The following is a 20,107-nucleotide window of genomic DNA, read 5'->3' on the forward strand; positions in this document are numbered from 1 at the left end:
GCAAAGCACATTTAAAAGACTCCTGTCACTGCAACTCTCTTTTTTTCTCTTGTTTAGAGTCTATTAGCCAGGACTGCAGGTTTGCCACCTTCATCTGCTGGAGACAGAGAAGCACTGAAGGGGCTGAGGGTGGCGCATCCTACTTACAGGGGTATCCTTCAAGTTTTTCTCTGTCTCCATCTGCTGGAAGGGAGGCATAACCCAGCAGTTTGAGCTGATCCAGTTACGTACAGGGAACCCAAATTATATCTACACAATTCAAGATTCCACATTAAGAGTCGCCATTCAGGAAAACAAAATCTAGGCGGCATCGCTGATATTATGTTCAAATCTTCTGCTCAGTGTGCAGCAGCAGCCAAGAAAGCAAATAGAATGCTAGGGATTATTAGGAAAGGAATGGAGAACAAACCAGAGAATATCATAATGAGTCTGTATCGCTCCATGGTGCGACCTCATCTTGTGTACTGTGTGCAGTTCTGGTCACCACATCTCAAAAAGTATGTAGTGGAATTAGAAAAGAGAAAGGCAACCAAAATGACAAAGGGGATGGAACAATTCCCCTATATAAGGAAAGGCTAAAGATGTTAGGACACTTCAGCTGAGGGAAGATATGATAGAGGTCTATAAAATAATGAGTGGAATGGAGTGAGTAAACAATCAGTTGTTTACTCTTTCAAAAGTACAAAGACCAGGGGACACACAATGAAGTTACAAGGTAAAACATTTAAAACTAATAAGAGAAAATATTTTTTTTACTCTATGCATAATTATCTCGGGAATTCGTTGCCAGAGGATGTCGTGAAAGCTATTAGTGTAGCTGCGTTTAAAAATGGTCTGGACAAGTTCCTGGAGGAAAGGTCCATAAACCATTATTAAGGTGAGTTGCAGAAATCCACTGCTTATTCTTGGATAAGTATCTTGGAATCTATCTACTCCCTGGGATCCATTGTTGGAAATGGGATAATGGGCTTGATGGACCCTTGGTCTGACCCAGTGTGGGAAGTTTTATGTTCTAATATTCTGCCTGCTGTTTCAAAATATTTATCAGTGTTTGGAAAATGTTTACAAACTTCTGTATGAGTTTTTTATTATTGACTGTTATTCTATTCATCTGCTGTATTGAAATATTTATTCTTTTTATTAGTATGGTATTACTATTATGATTGTTTTATATTCCTTAATTTTGTGGTTTGAAGTTTGACACATTTTATTTTTATTTTTTATTTTATTGGTTTACATTCCGTTTTTTCAGGCACTTCAAAGCAGATTATATTCAGGTACTGTAGGTATTTCCCTGTCCCCAAAGGGCACACAATCTAAGTTCATACCTGAGGCAATGGACTTACCCACGTTCACAAGGAACTGCAGTGTGACCTTAACCCTGACTGCTCTGGTTCATGGCCCACTGCTCTCACTTCTAGGCTATTCCTAGTCTAGTGTTTCTGTTTTTCATTGTTCCCGTTTCAAGTTCATTTTTCTCTGCATGTTTCTATCTATTCTTTTTTAGGGTCACTTTATTCTGTATTTGGTGAGGTTCTGCATGTTTGATTGCGGTGAGGTATTCTGCTAACTAGCATGCAGTTTCTGTATACGGATCTATAACAGCTTGGCCTCTTCTGTTTTGCTAATAGGGAGTGAGAGACATTTTTCTTATTTTAATTATTTTGTTTTTACATGAGGAAAAACATATTTCTATCATTTTTACATAACGAACATTTTAAGTGAAAATGAATGTCAATTAAATTATTCAGTTATGTGAAAGTAATCTGGCTGAACAGGATGCCGACCGGCTTGTGGCACTTGAGGACCAGCATTATCTACCCCCGATTTTAATCTTGGCACACCACTTCAAAAATTGTTGCCTACCCCTGAACTAAATCAGTAAAACTAGACTGACTAAAGCAGAAAAAGTAAGTGGGTTAACGTGACCAAAGTGCTAAAAAATGGTCTTGTGTGGTATTAAGAGTACAGCAGCCAGAACTGTCAGTCTGATTAATGCTTGCCCCATGCCAATATCCCCAGCTTCAGGTACGAGCCTGACTGAATGTGACTTTTTTAGATTAGAAGATTCCATGATTTTATATTATTAAAGTATTAATAGGGATATTCACTCATTTAAAACGAATGGGTATCCCAAAACGAATTAGGTCCAATTGGTTTCTTTCGGGGGACATATCCTTACCTCCAGCCAGCCGTGGGAAAGTTCGATAACGATCCAGATTCTCAGAAACTTGCTTCCAAAGGCGCTTGAAAGTTCTAGAACGTAGAAAACAGAAAGGACTGATCCAGGTACGTACAGGGAAGAATACTAATTTTCAGTGTCATTGTACACACAGATTCAAGATTAATATCCCAGAATACTTACGGCACGCTACCAGTGAAATTGATCCCACATAAATGTTCAGAGTTTGTTACTGTGTCTCCAAAAACAGGACCATCGGCAGGAACAAATTGAACAACATTCGGAGGGAGGCCAGCTTCCAGAAAAACTTTGTAGACAACATAACTGGACAAAATGGCAGTGTCACTGGGTTTCCACAGCACAACATTACCCTGAAGGAGGAGGGATCAATGAATATATGAAGTCCACTGAACAATCATAGAAACAGAAATGACGGCAGAAGAAGACCAAACAGCCCATCCAGTCTGCCCAGCAAGCTTTCGCACTTTTTTTTTCTCTCACATACTTATGTTTCTCTTGGCTCATTTTTTTTTATTCTATTTCCCTTCCACCCCCACCATTAATGTAGACAGCAGTTTGGAACTGCATCTAAGTGAAATAGCTTAATTTAGTTAGGGATATTAACCACCGCAAATAAGCAAGCTACACCCATGCTTATCTGTTTATTCAGACTGTGTAATTCAGTCCTTGTTGATTGTTGCCTGAATATAGATCCACCTTTCTTCATTCTCAACAGATTTGATGCCACAAAAATGCAGTCACAATCCAATTCTGTGCAAAACTTTCTTTACAGTTTGTGAAATTGCTCATTGGACAGCAACAGTCTCCTTATTAGTATTCTTGAATCTTCTCTTCATTACTTATACATTCTTCCCAACTCCACTGCTAGGATCTCTTACCAGCTTCCTCCAGCATTCTCGTGCTGCTTCCTCTTCTCGCTTCTTCCACTAGCTCCCTTTTACGTGCCATGCTCTTTATAAACCTGGCTCCTCCTTATCTCACTGCTTCATACGCTCACCTCTTCTAGTCTCATACTCCGTGCACCACTTGCTCTAAGCAGGCTTCTATGGCTACTGTGTGCTCTCTTTTCTTGTACCCCTATTGTTAAAACAAACTCCTGACAATTCAATCCAGCTAAAACCTCTCTTATATGTGTTGCTCTTGTCAGATGCCTCTGGTTAAAATAACGTATTAAAAAAGTAATATAAATACAGAATCAAAAGCTGCTGTGGCACTTTGAAGATGGAACCTATGTGGTCTCACAAGCTAGACATGTGAAGCAAATATGCTTTTATCTTTGAATTATTTCTGCATTGTCCCAACAACAGTTTTTCCTATGACCAATATAACATCTGAAATCTCTGCATGCAATGACCAAGGTGGAACGGGAGGGGGGTGAGGGAAGGGTATTGATGTATGCTTTTGAGCTGACATTAATATTTATTGGATATAACACATAAGTACAACAAATACAGATAAACTGAAATAAAAATAAATTTTTTGCATGACGGAATAAGTTCTGGTTTGAAATCGTGATATTCACAGTTAAACAATACAGATCCCTGTAAAACGATAGTTAATATCTGTCACACGGGAATAGAAGGCATTGAGCCCTGCTGCTAATTTGACCAGGGGACAGAGTTGTGTGTGACATTTAAGCCAGGACTGAAGTCATCTACTGGTCAACCAAACCTGCAAGATTTGCTTCTGCGGTTTCCTATTCAGCAGGTTAGAGCTTGTCGGTGTAAGAAATCCAGCGGTACACGGTTCTCTCTCTTCACTTGCAAAACACTAAGGGCCTATTTTGCTATGCTTTGTACTCCATACACACAGATTGGGGGGGGGGGGGGGGGGGGAAGCATTAGCAAGTTTGGTTCTAAGAGATTTACCCACGTAAACGGGCTACCTGGAATCTGCCCAACCTCAATGCACCAAAGAGTACGCCCCATCTTCCATGGCAAGCAAGCTGTTAGCCGGACAGCAAGGAGGCATTCCCAGAGGCACTCTCAGCTCAGGGGAGGAAATTAATGCGGAAAGAGGATAAAGGGGATGGAACAGCTCCCCTATGAGGAAAGAGTAAAGAGGTTAGGGCTGTTCAGCTTGGAGAAGAGACGGCTGAGGGGGGATATGATAGAGGTGTTTAAAATCATGAGAGGTCTTGAACGGATAGAGATGAATCGGTTATTTACTCTTTCGGATAGTACAAAGACTAGGGGGCACTCCATGAAGTTAGCATAGGGCACATTTAAAACTAATCGGAGAAAGTTCTTTTCACTCAACCACAATTAAACTCTGGAATTTGTTGCCAGAGGATGTGGTTAGTGCAGTTAGTATAGCTGTGTTTAAAAAAGGATTGGAGAAGTTCTTGGAGGAGAAGTCCATTACCTGCTATTAATTAAGTTCACCTAGAGAATAGCCACTGCCATTAGCAATGGTTACATGGAATAGACTTAGTTTTTGGGTACTTGCCAGGTTCTTGTGGCCTGGATTGGCCACTGTTGGAAACAGGATGCTGGGCTTGATGGACCCTTGGTCTGACCCAGTATGGCATTTTCTTATGTTCTTAAAGATGACATTTTCAAGTCTGTGTGTGTTATTTTACATTTCACCTACACAAAAAAAGCTGATGTGAAATCGGTACGTACACTACACGCGCCGACAGTCTTCCATGAGTGCTCCCTTTGAAGACTAAGTGTGAGGGCCGTAGGCACACAGTACCTGAGGGCTCTGCGCCTAGGAGGGCAGTTTGAGAATGGCCTGTGTTTCTATTTTCCTCCTAGTTATTTATTTACTGCTTTTGGATTGTACTTTGCCTTTTAAACCTCAGCTCTAAAAACTTCTTGGAGGGGAGTACTTTACATTGAGACATGTTAAACTCATCCTGGATCTGAAGGACTTTGAACCATTTTACAAGTCATTGTATTATGGGTTACCAAATTCCAGTTTAAAAGCACTGCAGATCTTACAGATTTCTGCCGCCCGCCTTATTACAGATAGGTAGCAAAATGATATTATTACATCCGTATTGAAACAGATTCACTGATTACCGGTTCTGCAACAAATCCAATTTAAAGCCTTACTTTTGCCTTTTAAAGTTTTAAAAAACACAATGAACCAGAATATTTAAAGTCGTTACTGATTCCCGATGTTCCTAAAGGCCACCTTCCTTCCAGTGGGGAACATATATTGTTAATGCCTTCTCCTAAACTTCCTCATTTGGAAAGTACCTGTCATTGAGCTACTTTGTTTTTGGGTCTGTATGCTGGAATGCTTTACCCGCCACACTGATTTAGTTATATTTAGAAAGCAGCTCAAGACCATTCTTTTTCAGGAAGAATTTAATTCATTAATTTGTTTTAATTATGTTTTTGTGTTTTATTATTGTTTTTGTTTTATTCATTTTTGCTTACTGTAACATTTTTTAGATTGTTTATGTTCTTGTACTCTGTTTAGAACTGCTTTCTTATAGGTGGATAATAAATATTTTAATAAAAAATACAATTAATAAATGTGGACAACACCATGGCTCTCACAGCACCACCTGATGCAAACTGCCTCTGCTGGTACCAGTGGCCAGCATCTCCTCCTCATTCACTCTCCCTGCCATATATTACTGGTACCCCTGCCTTTAAAATTGCAACTCCAGTGCTATGACTCTGCAATCCAATGTGGCCCAAAGCTTCTGCCTGACTACATCTGTGCCTCACTGCCCAACTCTGCACTTGTATGCATGCTCAAGATAGTATTATTATAAGCAGCATTTTTTATCTAACTTGTCTATCCAGGAAACATGAGGCTGCAGTATGAGCAATAGCCACAAGATGTCAGTATTTCCCAGATTGATAACGAGTATTATTATAACAGACTCGTATAAAGACCCATTATTGATAGGGTGAGCTGAGGGGAGTCATTCATGCAAACAGATGCACTGCCCCCATCTCCCCACTCCTGAGAATGCACCTTTTCTCAGCTATGGAGGGATAGCAGACATAGACTTTTTTACTGCAGGTAAAAGCACATTTCCTTGTCTCCCACCAGAAGTCGTGCCTTTACCTGCATGAAAGCCGAACAATCTTCTAATTTTCCCCACTGGAACGAAAGGGGCGTCTAGGAACATCGGGAATCAGTAACAACTTTAAATATTCTGGTTCATTGTGTTTTAAAACTTTAAAAAGCAAAACTAAGGCTTTAAATTGGATTTGTTGCAGAACAGGTAATCAGTGAATCTGTTTCAATACAGATGTAATATGATCATTTCACTGCCAATCTGTAATAAGGTGGGCAGCAGAAATCTGTAAGATCTGCAGTGCTTTTAAACTGGAATTTGGTAACCCATAATACAATGACTTGTAAAATGGTTCAAAGTCCTTCAGATCCAGGATGAGTTTAACATGTCTCAATGTAAAGTACTCCCCTCTAAGAAGCTTTTAGAGCTGAGGTTTAAAAGGCAAAGTACAATCCAAAAGAATCCCTAAATTTCAGATTCCTTATATAAAATAGCATTACCTTATACAGGCAAAGTGAAGAGATTATGTTCAGTCATAAATGCACACGTTCGCCCCCAGGAAAAGGCGCAGAAAAGTGTTGCCTTTGTGGCCCATGAGAAAATTGTTCTTTTATTTTATCTTTAATTAAATTTATTAAGACACAACTTCTGGTGGGAACAAGGAAACAAAATTAAACATTACAAATTCCAAAAAGGCAGCGGAACTATAGTGGCCAACACCAAACATAGCAACTAGAGAGATTATTAAATGTGTGATTGTAGCTTTTTCTGTTTATAGACAATTTTCGTAGGGCCAAATTTTAGATTTGGGCCAAAAAAACCCTGCAAAAAAGCCAGCAAGTCAGTTTTCTTGCCTGATTTTGAGATAGCACAAGGATTTATTTTCCAATTTCTCTCAGTAGTGGATTATAATCCCACTCAGGTGGGAAACCTGGAAAGATAAGAACATAAATCTTGCCATGGTGCATCAGATCAAAAAGGTCCATCAAGCCCAGTATCCTGTTTCCAACAGTGGCCAAGGCAGGTCACAGGTACCTGGCAGGATCCCGAGGGGTAGAGAGATTCCAAGCTGCTTATCCCAGGAATAAGCAGTGGATTTCTGCAACTCCACCTTAATAATAGTTAATGGGCTTTTCCTCCAGGAACTTGTCCAAACCTTCTTCAAACGCAGCTTTCACCACATCCTCTAGCAACTAATTTCAGAGCTTAATTATGCATTGAGCAAAAAATATTTTCTCTTATTAATTTTAACTGTATTACTTAGTAACTTCATTGTGTGTCCCGTGTCCTTTGCACTTTTCAATTGATTAATGTTTACTTGTTCCATTCCACTCACTATTTTATAGTCCTCTATCATATCCCTCCTCAGCCATCTCTTCTCCAAGCTGAAGAGTCCTAACCTCTTTAGCCTTTCCTCATAAGGGACCCATTCCATCCCCTTTATCATCTTGGACACCCTTCTCTGTACCTTTCTTGAGATGTGGTGACCAGAACTGCGCACAATTCTCAAGCTGAGTTCCCACCATGGAGTGATACAGATGGAATTAAAACCAATGTATGAAAAGCATTAGCTATAGAGCTAGGAGTACACAAGACATCTCAAACTTTTGAAAAGGGAACAGCAGTCATGATGTCCCTCTTCATAAAAGGATTAACCGAGAGACGGTTGGAAGTCAGCCAGTCTGACCTCAGTGGTTGGAAACTGAATGGAGACAACGGAAGGAAATCCAGTGGTTTATCAGAGACAGATTGTGTCACAGAAATCGGATCGATTTCTTTGATTGGTTGACTAGAGAACGTAAAGCCCTTGGATTTCAGCAAAATCTTGGATACTACCCCGCATAAGAGGTCGGAAATGGGCCTAATGCAGTGGGCTGGATTAAAAACGGGCTGAGTGATAGATTATTTTTGAAAGCAATATTGCAGAGGGGTCAGAAAGAAATATTTGCCTTTTTGTGGATGACGCTAAAATCCGAAATAGTGGATATCCCTGAGGGAACAGACAGTGATCTAAGAAAGCTTGAGAAATGATTGAGTGCTTGACAGGTAAGTTTCCATGCAAAAAAGTATAGAATCATACATTTAAGGGACAGAAAACAATGAGAAAGGCACACATGACACAGCCTACAAGTGAACAACATCTAGCAAACACAGTGTGAATCAAAGAGCTCTTCCAACAAGAAGGTTCAAGTCCCCATATTTCCCACTCATTAAGTCATCATGCAAGTTGTTCTCATGACAGAGGTCAGGCTCTCTCTCTCTCCCGTGCAGGATCAGAAGAGGTGATTAATTGCTAACAGTGTTCTGGAAGTGTTACTCCTGGGGGAATTCTGCGCAGAATTCCCCCCCCTGCGCAGATTTGCCAAATTCTGCACAGAAAATAGCAGAGGAGACCCCCGGCATGCCGCAAACGGAGCGCGTCCCGCAGCACACGCTCCATTCACGGCGAAGATGAAGGCCCGGCCCGCCGTTCACGGCGAAAAGGGAAGGCCCCCGTGTGCCATGGGACGCGCTCCGTTCACGGTGAAGATGAAGGCCCGGCGCGCCGTTCTCAACACACGGGGGCCTTCCCTTTTCACCGCGAACGGCGCGCACGCCAGGCCTTCATCTTCGCCGCAAACGGAGCACGACCCGCGGCACACCGGTGAGAGAGAATGTATGTCAGAGAGGAGAGGGTGAGAGAGAGAGAGCAGGAGGGTGTGAGAGAGAGTAAGGGGGGGGGATGCCAGTGAGAGAGAATGTGTGTAAGCATGGTTGGTAAGAGGAAGGGTGGGGAGGGTGAAAAAGAGCATGGGACGTAAGAGAGGGTGGGTGGGGGGGATATTTGAGTGTGGGTTTCAGAGAGAGGGAACCTATATGAGGGGAGAGGGATGCCGCTGAGAGAGAATGTGTGTGTGAGAGAGGAGAGGGGATGTGGGGGGAGGGTGGGAGACAGCTTGGTTGGTAAGAGGGGGAGTGGGGTGATGCTTGAGTATGGGTTTCAGAGAGAGGGGAAGCCTATATGAGGAGATTGTGAAGGAGTGTATTCATGTGTATGAAAAAGGGATTGTGTATGTGTGAAACAGAGCCTGTGTGAGGGGTATGCGTGAGAGAGAAAGGGAGCTTGTGTGAAGGGATGTGTGTTTGTGAGAGAGTGAGGGAGCCTGTATGAGGGTGTGTGTATGTGGAAGGGACACTCTTACAGTGAATTTCTAGGGAAATTCTGCTCAAAATATTTAAATTTCTGCAACTTTAAGTAATAACTTTCTTCTGTAATAATTTAAAATGTAATTACTTAAAGTCTGTCATGTAAATTGTGGTATTTTGACCAATATAAAGTTTGCAGAATTTTCAGTATTTGTGCGCAGAATTCCCTCAGGAGTAAAGTGTATGTCTTATCAACCGGGTAGCTCCACTCCATTGTATCTAAATTAAAATATCTCCTCAGGTTAACAAAGCGAACTAGGGAAAGTACTCACCATCAATGCCGGGGCACCTGCTAAATTTCCACCAATTGCAGTGAAGTTAAACGGTGAAATAGCTGCCACAAAACCCTTGTTGAAGAGGTGGAAAGGAAGAGAGGGAGAGAGAATGACATGCACTATGAAATACAGCCTGAATTTTAAGCATAGCCACTGCAACCTTCTCTCCTGACATCTCATCTTGGCTATCTCAGTTATTACACAACTCACTGCCAGTTAGTTTAGCTGAAAAGAATCCAATGAGCTGTACGTGTACGCATGTATGTATGTAGGCATCGGCAGACAGTATGTGAATGCAGGCTGCTGGGAGTGAGTTTTATTTGCAGGCCGATACAGTACAGTGCGCTCCGACGGAGCGCACTGTTAGCCTGCTCTTGGACGCGCGTTTTCCCTTACCCCTTATTCAGTAAGGGGAGGAAAACGCACGTCCAACCCGCGGCACCTAATAGGGCCATCGACATGCAAATGCATGTCGATGGCCCTATTAGCTATGCGCGCGGGATACAGAAAGTAAAATGTGCAGCCAAGCCGCACTTTCAGAAATTAGCGCCGACCCAAAGGTCGGCGCTAATTTCTTCCGGCACCGGGAAAGTGCACAGAAAAGCAGTAAAAACTGCTTTTCTGTGCACCCTCCGACTTAATATCATGGCGATATTAAGTCAGAGGTCCCGAAGAGTAAAAAAAAAGTAAATAAATAAATAAATTTGAATTCGGCCCGGGGCTGTCGGGCCAAAAACCAGATGCTCAATTTTGCCGACACCCGGTTTCCCAGCCCGTGGCTGTCAGCGGGCTCGAGAACCAACGCTGGCAAAATTGAGCATCGGCTATCAAACCCACTGACAGCCGCTGCTCCAGGCTAAAAGGAGGCACTAGGGACGCGCTAGTGTCCCTAGTGCCTCCTTTTCCCCGTTTCTACCACACCACCTAATTTGAATACCGAATCGCGCACACTGGCGAGGGGCCGGGAGAGCGGGCGTTCGTCCGCTCTCCCGCGGACTTTACTGAATCGGCCTGATAGGCAGGCAGCAGGGGCTGTGTGAGTGGAGACAGGCACTTGTGCGTGAGTCAATGCAGGCAATAGGGAGTGAGCATCTGTGTTACGATGACAGCTGCAAAGAGTACATGTGTATGTTGCAGGAAATGTATGTGCCTGGGGACTGATGGGTGTGTACACATATTGTATGATGTTATGGGCTACCTTGGCAAAAAACAAACAAACAAACCGCAAGTAAGGAGTCCTGCATGGTGGCATATAACACTGCAGTTCGACTGATAATTCCTTCATATACCACTCATCTCCCCTTTCATCGCATTTTTTTTCTATGTCTAGCTTTTCTAGAGAAATCAAAAGAGGAAATTTCCTCCAGAACAACTTTTTGTATCATTTGCGTTTTCGCAAGATGGTCTTTATTTTGGTCCCTTCACTGTTACATGTCAGCGAAGGGACCAAGCACCTTTTAGAAGGAACAGCCCTGTAAGTACAGAAAAGCAGTATTTACTGCTTTTCTGTACACTTTTTTTTTTTGGCTGCTCATCAGTACAAATGTGCGGATTGGGCGCACGTTTGTTTTTTCTGCATTGAGGGGAAGACATAATAGCGCTCATCAACATGAATTTACATGTGAGGAGTGCTATTTTCTACGCGGGCGGTTGGGTGCGTGTTTTGGATGCGCTACCCCCCATTTTGCTTCCGGGGTTGTGGCTGCTTGTCCAAAATGCGCGTTGAGCCGTGCGCTGCGGCCAGCACACCATACTAGATCGGCCTGTGGGTGCATCACTTTCCACTTGTCCATGTTAAATTTCATCTGCTGGTCTCACAAGGTCCTCCTGCAGTTCCTCACAATCCACTCGTATTTTAACAACTATGAATACTTTTGTATCCTGTACAAATGTGGTCACCTCATTCATTGCTTGCTTTTCCTGATCATTTATGAATGTGTTAAACCGCACTGGTTCCAGTACAGATTCCTGGGGCACTCCACTCTCTACCTTTCTCCATTAAGAAAAATGACCATTTAGTCCTACTCTGTTTCCTGCATTTTAACCAGTTACCAATGAACAATAGGGCCTCGCCTCCTATCCCATGACTTTAAATTCCTGACAGGGTTTCTCATGAGGGACTTTCGGAAATGTCTTCTGGAAAGATACACTTTATCGACCAGTTCACCCTTACCTACGAGTTTATTTACACCTTCAACAAATCTTGTAGATTGCTAAGGCAAGACTTCCCTTTGCTAAATCCACATTGGCTTGTCCCCATTAAGCCACACCTATCCACTTGACCAGTAATTTTGTTTTTACGAATTGCTTACAACATTTTGGCCAGCACCAATATCAAACTCACCAATCTATAGTTTCTAAGGTGACCCCTGGAGTCCTTCTTAAATGTTGGCTTTACAGTGGTTACCCTTCAGTTTCCAGGTGCAGTGATCAATTTCAGTAATAGATTTGCTAATTCTCTGCTCTTACCTCCAGTCCCCGATAAACCATCTTATTGGTACTGATGGGTATACTGATGAGCTGCTCACGTCCCAGATCCAAGGCATGCTTCGCGTTAAATCGGAAGAAATCGATCAGTTCTGCCGCAGCATCAATTTCGGCCTGGATAATAGTTTTTCCCTTAAAACGAGATTGGAAACAATCAGGGTCTTTGGCATACATCACCACTGCATTTCTGCAGTGCAGCACAAAGACCCAGCTCAACTTTATAGAGCTCCTGAAATCGGAGATTTCACAGTTTGTTCTAAATAAAATTCTGATTCATATCTTTGTTTGAAAAAGTGCTGACAAGCGTTCTAGCCTTGAACAAATACAAAGAAACTGGTTTTCCTCTGAAGACTGCGTAACGAGTCCCATGGGTCACATGATCTCTATCACGGGCAGAGTGCAGGACTCTAGAACTTTCTAGTAAATTCTTTACAGGCACGTGCAGGGTTTCCCATGCCCCAGTATCCCCCACTTTCCCATCTAGCCCAGCTCAAAGGATGAAAGGAAAGAAGATCACATTCAGTAGGGAAGCAGGTAGATGGTGTGATTCATTGTTCTGTCAGAGAACATCTTTTATAGATAAGCAATTTTGCTTCCTCTGATGACAGAGACAATAAACAACATAGATGGGGCTCCCTAGATAAGGACTGATGTCAAATAAAGAAGGGGAGAAAAAAAAGACAACAAAAAGGAAGACTTATCTAAAATTAAAAAAAACAGGGGGTGGGGAAATTGGGATCTGAAAACAAGCCTTGGAGGATGGACAGTTCATCCTAGTATCCCAACAGGCCGCCGTGTCTAGACAATAATGAGAGAGGCACGAGTGAATTGAATTCCAAGTCATGGCCTTGTACACAGTGCTCGACACAATACTTGGTGGAAGCCCATTTTACAGCAGTAACAGCCATAAGTGTCTACCTACTTTGTAGAGTGAGATGGTGCAGTTTTTGCTTGTTCTTCTGGACACACAAATGCTAACTTGGACACTAATAGGGTAAATTAAAAAAAAAAAAAGATCAACACTAAGAAAATTACTATTTTCTTCTGTGAAGAGGGGGTCAGCTATGAAGTACCTCGGAGATGTCTGAAGGATGGCGGAGAGAAGAAAAAGTAACCTGAAGAGCAGCTGGGCCCATGGGCACGTGGGAAGTGCGATTTTACTAGAAAGCTTCGGAGCCCTGTCACCTAACCATCCGACTCGTCTCTGCTTGTCAGAAACAACTAGAGACATTTCTCGCTGGCAAATAGACTTCACCGGAAAAAGTGTGACAACCCGCATGAAAGGGATGGGATTTACTTTTAATAACGTGTAGGACAGAAATTACTGCACAAAGACCATTGGCTTTCTGGGTAGGAGTGATATCTTCAGCAGCAGGTACAAAGAAAGCTAATGACCGCTTCTCCCGCGTACTCCCAAGCGAGGTAGATGGTTTGAAACTGAGCAGACTGGAAGAACTGTTCTACGGGTAGTCTAGTAAAAATACGAAGAGAGAAGAGCATCGTACCGCTGCTGGAGCATACCTTTTGGGTCTGGTAACCTCTCCATCCATGCCCGAGCTTCCAACCCCTAACTCAATGTCATTTGTGACAGGGAACTCTGTAAATCAGACCTTTATTCCCAACCACCAAGGTTTTCTAACCCCCCCCCCCCCCCCTTGTAGGTCCCATTCTCCTCCTATAACCCAACCATCACAGCAACAGTTGTGAGGGACTCCCTTACCGACCCGTTACGTGTGCACCCTGACTCCTACCTGTAGGTGTCTCTGTTGCACAACAGCAGGGGCTCTCACCCTCGGGGGCGGAGGGCTGGGCAGCGATCACTATTTTCATAACGTTCCCAGCACCTGCTGGGCCTGAGGCAGGGGTTGAGCAGGGGCCTTATTGTATGGAATCAAGTGGTTAAGATACTTTTGAGGAATGCCATTCTGACTACCGCGTTACCTGTCCAACCATTGTTTTGGCCAGCACTTCAGCTCTTCTGGGGCCACTAAGGAGATCGGCTGCTTTCAGGAAAATCTGAGCTCGATCTTGGATGGGCTTCAGGTCCCACTCTTTTCGCGCTGCCAAAGCTGCGTTCATTGCTTTGTTCAGTAAGTCCTTTAAAAATAAAAAAAAATAAATACATTTTTTGGTAAGTGTCTCTCTCGAAAGCTAATCAGAAATCTGTTCTGTCACCTATAGCTTTTATGTTGTCCTCTTAATGTTACTTGACAAAAAATATCCTATGACACTCTGAGCTCTGGAGCACCCAGCAATTGCCTGCCTCTCAAAACTAATAAAATAAGTGGCACGCGGAAAAGGGAGCCTTTTCACTTCACCCACCACGGTTCCAGTGTATAAACCCCCAACAGTAAAACCCACAGGAGCAGAAAAAAAAATATCCACATACGGAAGGAAATTCCTCATCCATGCCTAAATGAAGTCTCCTTTCTATGAAAAAAATGGCTGGTTTCACATTTATAGCAACTAGGACATCAATTTCAACCCCTTCTCATCATTCCGCCACATTCGTTCAGTGTAGTTCACTGCAAACTTCGATTGCACCAATTCGTTTTGGCCTTCTAATCTGTCGCAGATTTTGTACGCAGTGATCACGCGCATACCTTACAACCCTTCTATGTCACGACAAAGGGAACGGCTTCCTTTGCCTTCGCTTCCTACGGTCACCCTCGTTTGGGAAAGAAATAAAAACGATTTGCTTGAAAGTTCAACGGTTGTATTACCCACACCTTCCTGTAATGTTCCCCGTGTTTTGTTCTCTCTTAAGCAATGAAGATCCTTTCATTTACTCTTCACACCCACATAAAGAGTGTGAATCGGCTCTTCTCGGCAGCAGCACCATTAATTAAGGCTTCACCCTTCAGCGTGTAGGACAGCATAAGAGAGTCCTACTCAGGGATGCTTACTCACTCACCTTGTCCGCATAGCAAAACTTGGCAACCCTGTGCGAGTGATTAAAAGGCTGGGAGGGGGGGAAAAAAAAGGAAAAATTGTTTTATGATCACAGCAGTTTTTACAAAGCACATTTCGTCATAAATATGTAAGACTTTACATCAGATGAGGGTGGAGCCATGCAAAACATTCCACCAGGATGCCGTACACAAAAGGTAAGAGGAAAATATTTAGAAAAATCAAAATAGACCATAGCACACAGCTAAAATGACCTAGTAAACCTATTTGTCTGGTCAGCATCTGTTTAACAAAAAGAAACTGATTTTCTGCCCCTATATATCAATTTTAATATCCAGATATATTCACCCCAGGGCTATGAATCTCCAAGAAAAGAGTTACATTTCCAATGTCAAATTTATCTCACCAGTGAGCCTAGGAAAGGGAATTCCCCTCCAAGGATATGGTGGTTGGTGAGAGAGAGGAGGGTTCACCCAGCTCCCCTGCAGTAAAAGTGACTCCCTCCCCTCCTCCACAGGGAAGCTCACCCTTTTCTGAAGCGTCGCTCAGCCTGAGCATCTACATCCCATCAGACCTGCCCCCTCCCCACTGTCCCGCACACATCAAATCGCAGCACGTTATTTGCAATGGGGTCAGCCCGCACAAACCAGCAAACTACCTTCATGCTGTATCATGCAGACACCCACTTCAAAAGGTGGCCGTTAAAGACACAGATTGAAAGGAAAGCAGTTTTGAGAATCAAGCTGTGGAAAAATGAATTTTCCGGGCTACCATACGTCATCTCTCCCACCCCAAAACGCCCCCAGTTTAGCTGGCTAAATTGTATTAAGATAATGATTCATCCAGATAAGCGCCGCTGATATGCGAACATCGGAATTTATCCGGATTAACTGAGAAGTTATCAGGATATAAATGCCTTCGAACCGTGACCTCAGCATGTTTTACCCATTGTCCAGGGCTGTGGTCAAGGCAGTAAACAAGATGCTTTTTCCAGGCGCTTTAAGCCATCTTTCATGACCAATGGATCTTTTTTTTTTTTACGCACATTGAGCTCTGTGGAAGATAGCATAAGCAAACTCTCTTTGATTTACTATACATATCGATCATCGCATGATCATAAATTACTAGGTAAAATCTCAGCTGATTCCGTTCCTTCTATTCATCATCGCTGACTGCTCCAATCGACGGGTTGGTGTGTTTAACAACAGATTAGTGCCTTTTGGGGTTTTTGATTCATTTATTTGTGGGTTTATTCATTCATTTCTTTTTTAATTCTTGCTTCTGGATTTGCTCAGTCACCAATCATGTGATTTTCGGTGCATTCATTTTCTATGGAGTTGAACTGACAACAGCTACAGTATTTGGAATTCTAAGCTTTGAGTTATGCTATTTACATCTTACAAAAAAAGCCCAATTTATAGCAAAACGAAAAAATCTATTTCTAAATTTATATCCCCCTGGCAGAATTTGTAAGATGCATAGCATTTTAAGAAAACATGAGTGATCAGACACAATACATCTGTTATTTTTAAAATCTTTCAAATTGAACTAATATGCAACACAGAATAGCACAAGCAATAAACAAACCATAGCAATAAGGGAATTAATAAAATGGTCCTGTTCAAAAGTTTGCATACCCCTAGTTTTTAATATCGTGTATTGCCTCATTTTTGCATCAATTTATTTATTTATTTTAAGTTTTTCTATACCGGCATTCGCGATGAGTATCGCATCATGCCAGTTTACAATTAACAAGAGGTGCAGGAACACAAAATAATAATATTTAAATGATAATAATAAACATTAACAGGTGCTGATAAAACGATTGCAGTTACAATAAAACAAGGGAATTACCCAACTTGGAACAGAGAAAAAGGGGCTAGGAATTTAACATAGAGAACAAGATCAATGACGGCTTGCAGTCTGTTGTGATAGTTGTGAATGAGGCCCTGTATTTTCTCATGGGGTAAAGCTGCCCATTCCTCTTGGCAAAAAGCCTCCAGATCTTGTACATTCTTTGTCTGTCCAGCATGAACTGCAGGTCTGAGTTCTCCCCAAAGTGGCTCAGTGATGTTGAGGTCAGGACACTCTGATGGCCACTTCAGAACCTTCACTTTCTTCTGCTGCAGCCACTGAAGGGTCAGCTTGGCCTTATGTTTCAGATCCTTGTCGTGTTGGAAAGTCCACATGCGCCCCATGCGCAGCTTCCTGGCTGATGAATGCAAATTCTCCTCCTATATTTTCTGGTAAGATGCTGCATTCATCTTGCTAATAATTCTGACTACATTCCCTGTGCCGCTGTAGCTCACACCCCCAAAACAGCAGAGATCCTCCTCCTTGCTTTACGGCAGGGAAGGCGCCTCTGTTGCAGAAACCTACAAAATCTACCCTGAACCTCACCCAGATGCAGTATTTAATTGATCCTTACGATTCTCCACAGGGCCCATTAAATTAAACCAATCCTAAGCAAACTCAATAACCCTGTACTATTTGTGAGTTCTTCTAGGAAGGTCTGTCCCTGTTAAGTTCAGTATAACTTAGATGTAGCTAATTATTAAATATTTGGTATGCAAGCCTACCGCAGGTTAGCTTTAGAGACAGTAAGCCTTTAAATGGGATAGAGCGGAGACAAAACCCATTAATGATTGAATCCCATCCCACGTATGGCAGCAAAGGTTTACACAGAAATGCACACGAGTAATCTATACAGAGTTCAAAAGCAGGTAAACGCACACGAGCATTAAAAGGAGAACAGAAAATAAATTCTTAAGCTAAGTTGTTAATAAGTAGGTGACTACACCGGATTCTTAAACAGAGGAAAGGCCCAAGAGCACAGGTAATGGAAGAAGGCGGCTTTCAGTCTTCTCCGCTGTAGTTTTTCAATTCCTTTGGGAACCGCCCCACAAAATATACTGAATTTCCATGTAAAAAAAACAAACCTCTTACCTCAAACCCTTCACCCTCAGAGGACAAGGGAGCTCTGTGTCCAAGAGGCCCAGTGACCCCTAAGGATATCTCACCACAGGCAAACCGAGTCACTGCACTTTCACAGATAAAATTCCTCAGGTTTCACGCTTACAGGGACGGTGAGCTCCCTCCACCAGCCCCTTTTTAATAAAGCACAGACGAACCTGTTTCAGCCCCCCCCCCACGCTCCTTCCCTCCCCCTCCATTTTTTCCCCCACAAAGAAACGGACAGGAGAAGAGCACGCATCCCCCCACCCACACAGGGAGGTCCAGAGACAAACATCAAAAGCTTTCAAATGCAAACACAAGTCCAAAAAAAAAACCACACAAAAGATAAAAATATTCCCTCTGTGCAAAGGCAGAAAGTTTTGCACTGCAGCGAGATCAAACTCCCCCCTACCAGGCTCAGCAAACCGAAATGAGACGGGCATTTTCGTAAACTGGGGTCTGAAAGTTGCGCCGCATGAGTACAGTGTCTCACCGCACACCGTATTTCAGCCACCGTCAGAGGCGGCGTTCCAGGGGACGCGTTCGGGTCTGGGAGGAAAATAACGCGCAGGCCGCGTTGTCAACTGTGCGCGCTTCACTCTTCACGGGGAAAAATTAATCGTACGGAGAGCAGGCGCAAACGTCGCGAGCCTGTGGATAAAAAGAGTCCACGGACTTTGTCCCAGAGCGAACAATCTGACCTCGCCAAGGGGGGGGTCATTTTCAGAGCTATTTATGCGCACAAGCCACGGTTTAATGCGCATAAATGGCTCCTGAGAAATTCAAGAAAGCTCAGTGCGTGTAAAACCACACGCAAGGTGCTCTCGCGCCCACTGAGGAGAGGCAGAGTGAGGACTAACAGACTGACGTTTTTGATTGCGCGTGAGCAAGCGACACCCTGACTTCGTGAGGGGTCACTGGGGCCGGGTACCGGAGGATTTTCAAAGCGAACTGATGCGTGTGAAGTTCGTTTTGGAAATACCTGGTAACGCCCGGTGTGTAGCACCACGTGTGGTATATGTTTGATGCTTACCCTCAAAACGATCAACATTACTGACACATGGGAGAGAAATGAATCGCTCTATTTCTGAGAATGACTTTAAAGAATTAAAATGATGGCCACAGGTGATGTCGAGCTCCGGCCAGAATTCATCCGGCCTTGGACAGAAGCAAAGCCAAATAAACGGCACCTATGAATTTCAGAGAATCCTTTGTAAACGAGTGGAGTGAATATTTTTGGGGGGGCCATGAAGAATATCTTTTTTTTTTTTTTTAAATTATCTCCCGAATATCTGTTTCTACAATAGCTGCTACGTAGATTTTTTTTTTTTTTGGGAGGCGGGGGACAGAACGCATGGAGTCCAATATCTTTCTCTAAAGTCTGTGCTATTTTTTTTTTACTTTCCACGTACTGTAGGGCAGAGGGGATCATTTTGAGTAGCCCATGTAATTGCAAAGGACACAGTTTCCTTTTCCAAAGAAGCCAACGTAAAATGCATGCGCTAGAAGCACCTGCGCTCTTCGCGCCTGCTATTTAGGTGGGTGGCAGGGAGGAGCGAGGGCGTGGAATTTCGGAAAAGCTTCAGCACCTCCGCCATTTTACCACCACCACCACCCCCCGACCTAAAGACCAAGGAATGTCCCATTTTAATGCAGCTAAAAGCATGCGCGCTGAGCTAGAATGAAAACGGCTCCCGAAATCTCTGATCAGAACCTCTACGGCCTTTGCTCTACAACAGCGAAAGCCACTGAACAGGAGGAGAAGTTTCAAACACTCGTTTCCCCTAAAACAACTCAAACAGAAACCATCAGAAGAAGATGTACAGTTAGGAGTTCACCTTTCAAACAAACAACCCAGCCGTCTAATTTAAGGAGTTAGGCACTTCGATCCACCTATCTGAAAACGTTACCCGCTCCGAGCGGCTCCAAAACTCCCAGGGGCGCCACCCTTCCCCCACCAGTGACACAAAGTGTCCCATGTGGCCCCCTCTCTTGAAAGTTTGGGGAGCCCTGCACTAAAGCGGTTCTGTTTCAGCTGCTGAAAGTTAGGATGTTTTCAGTTTTCGAACACAGCTGGGCAACTGAAGCCGCGCGAATCACAGGCGG

General features: G+C 43.2%; 1 protein-coding gene across 2 annotated transcripts in view; it reads right to left on the minus strand.

The window, feature by feature from the left end:
- The window catches only part of ALDH4A1 (aldehyde dehydrogenase 4 family member A1), a 46,746-nt gene that overhangs the window by 19,692 nt on the left and 6,947 nt on the right, over positions 1-20,107 (minus strand). For both annotated transcript variants that reach the window (XM_029579338.1, XM_029579339.1), the window contains exons 4-9: positions 15,051-15,098; positions 14,078-14,233; positions 12,119-12,268; positions 9,647-9,721; positions 2,366-2,553; positions 2,183-2,256 (exon numbers count right to left, since the gene is read on the minus strand). In XM_029579338.1, the coding sequence (XP_029435198.1) occupies positions 2,183-2,256; positions 2,366-2,553; positions 9,647-9,721; positions 12,119-12,268; positions 14,078-14,233; positions 15,051-15,098 (691 nt within the window). The remainder of the gene's footprint in view (positions 1-2,182; positions 2,257-2,365; positions 2,554-9,646; positions 9,722-12,118; positions 12,269-14,077; positions 14,234-15,050; positions 15,099-20,107) is intronic.

This window comes from Rhinatrema bivittatum, chromosome 15 (assembly GCF_901001135.1).
Source record: "Rhinatrema bivittatum chromosome 15, aRhiBiv1.1, whole genome shotgun sequence".
NCBI lineage: Eukaryota > Metazoa > Chordata > Amphibia > Gymnophiona > Rhinatrematidae > Rhinatrema > Rhinatrema bivittatum.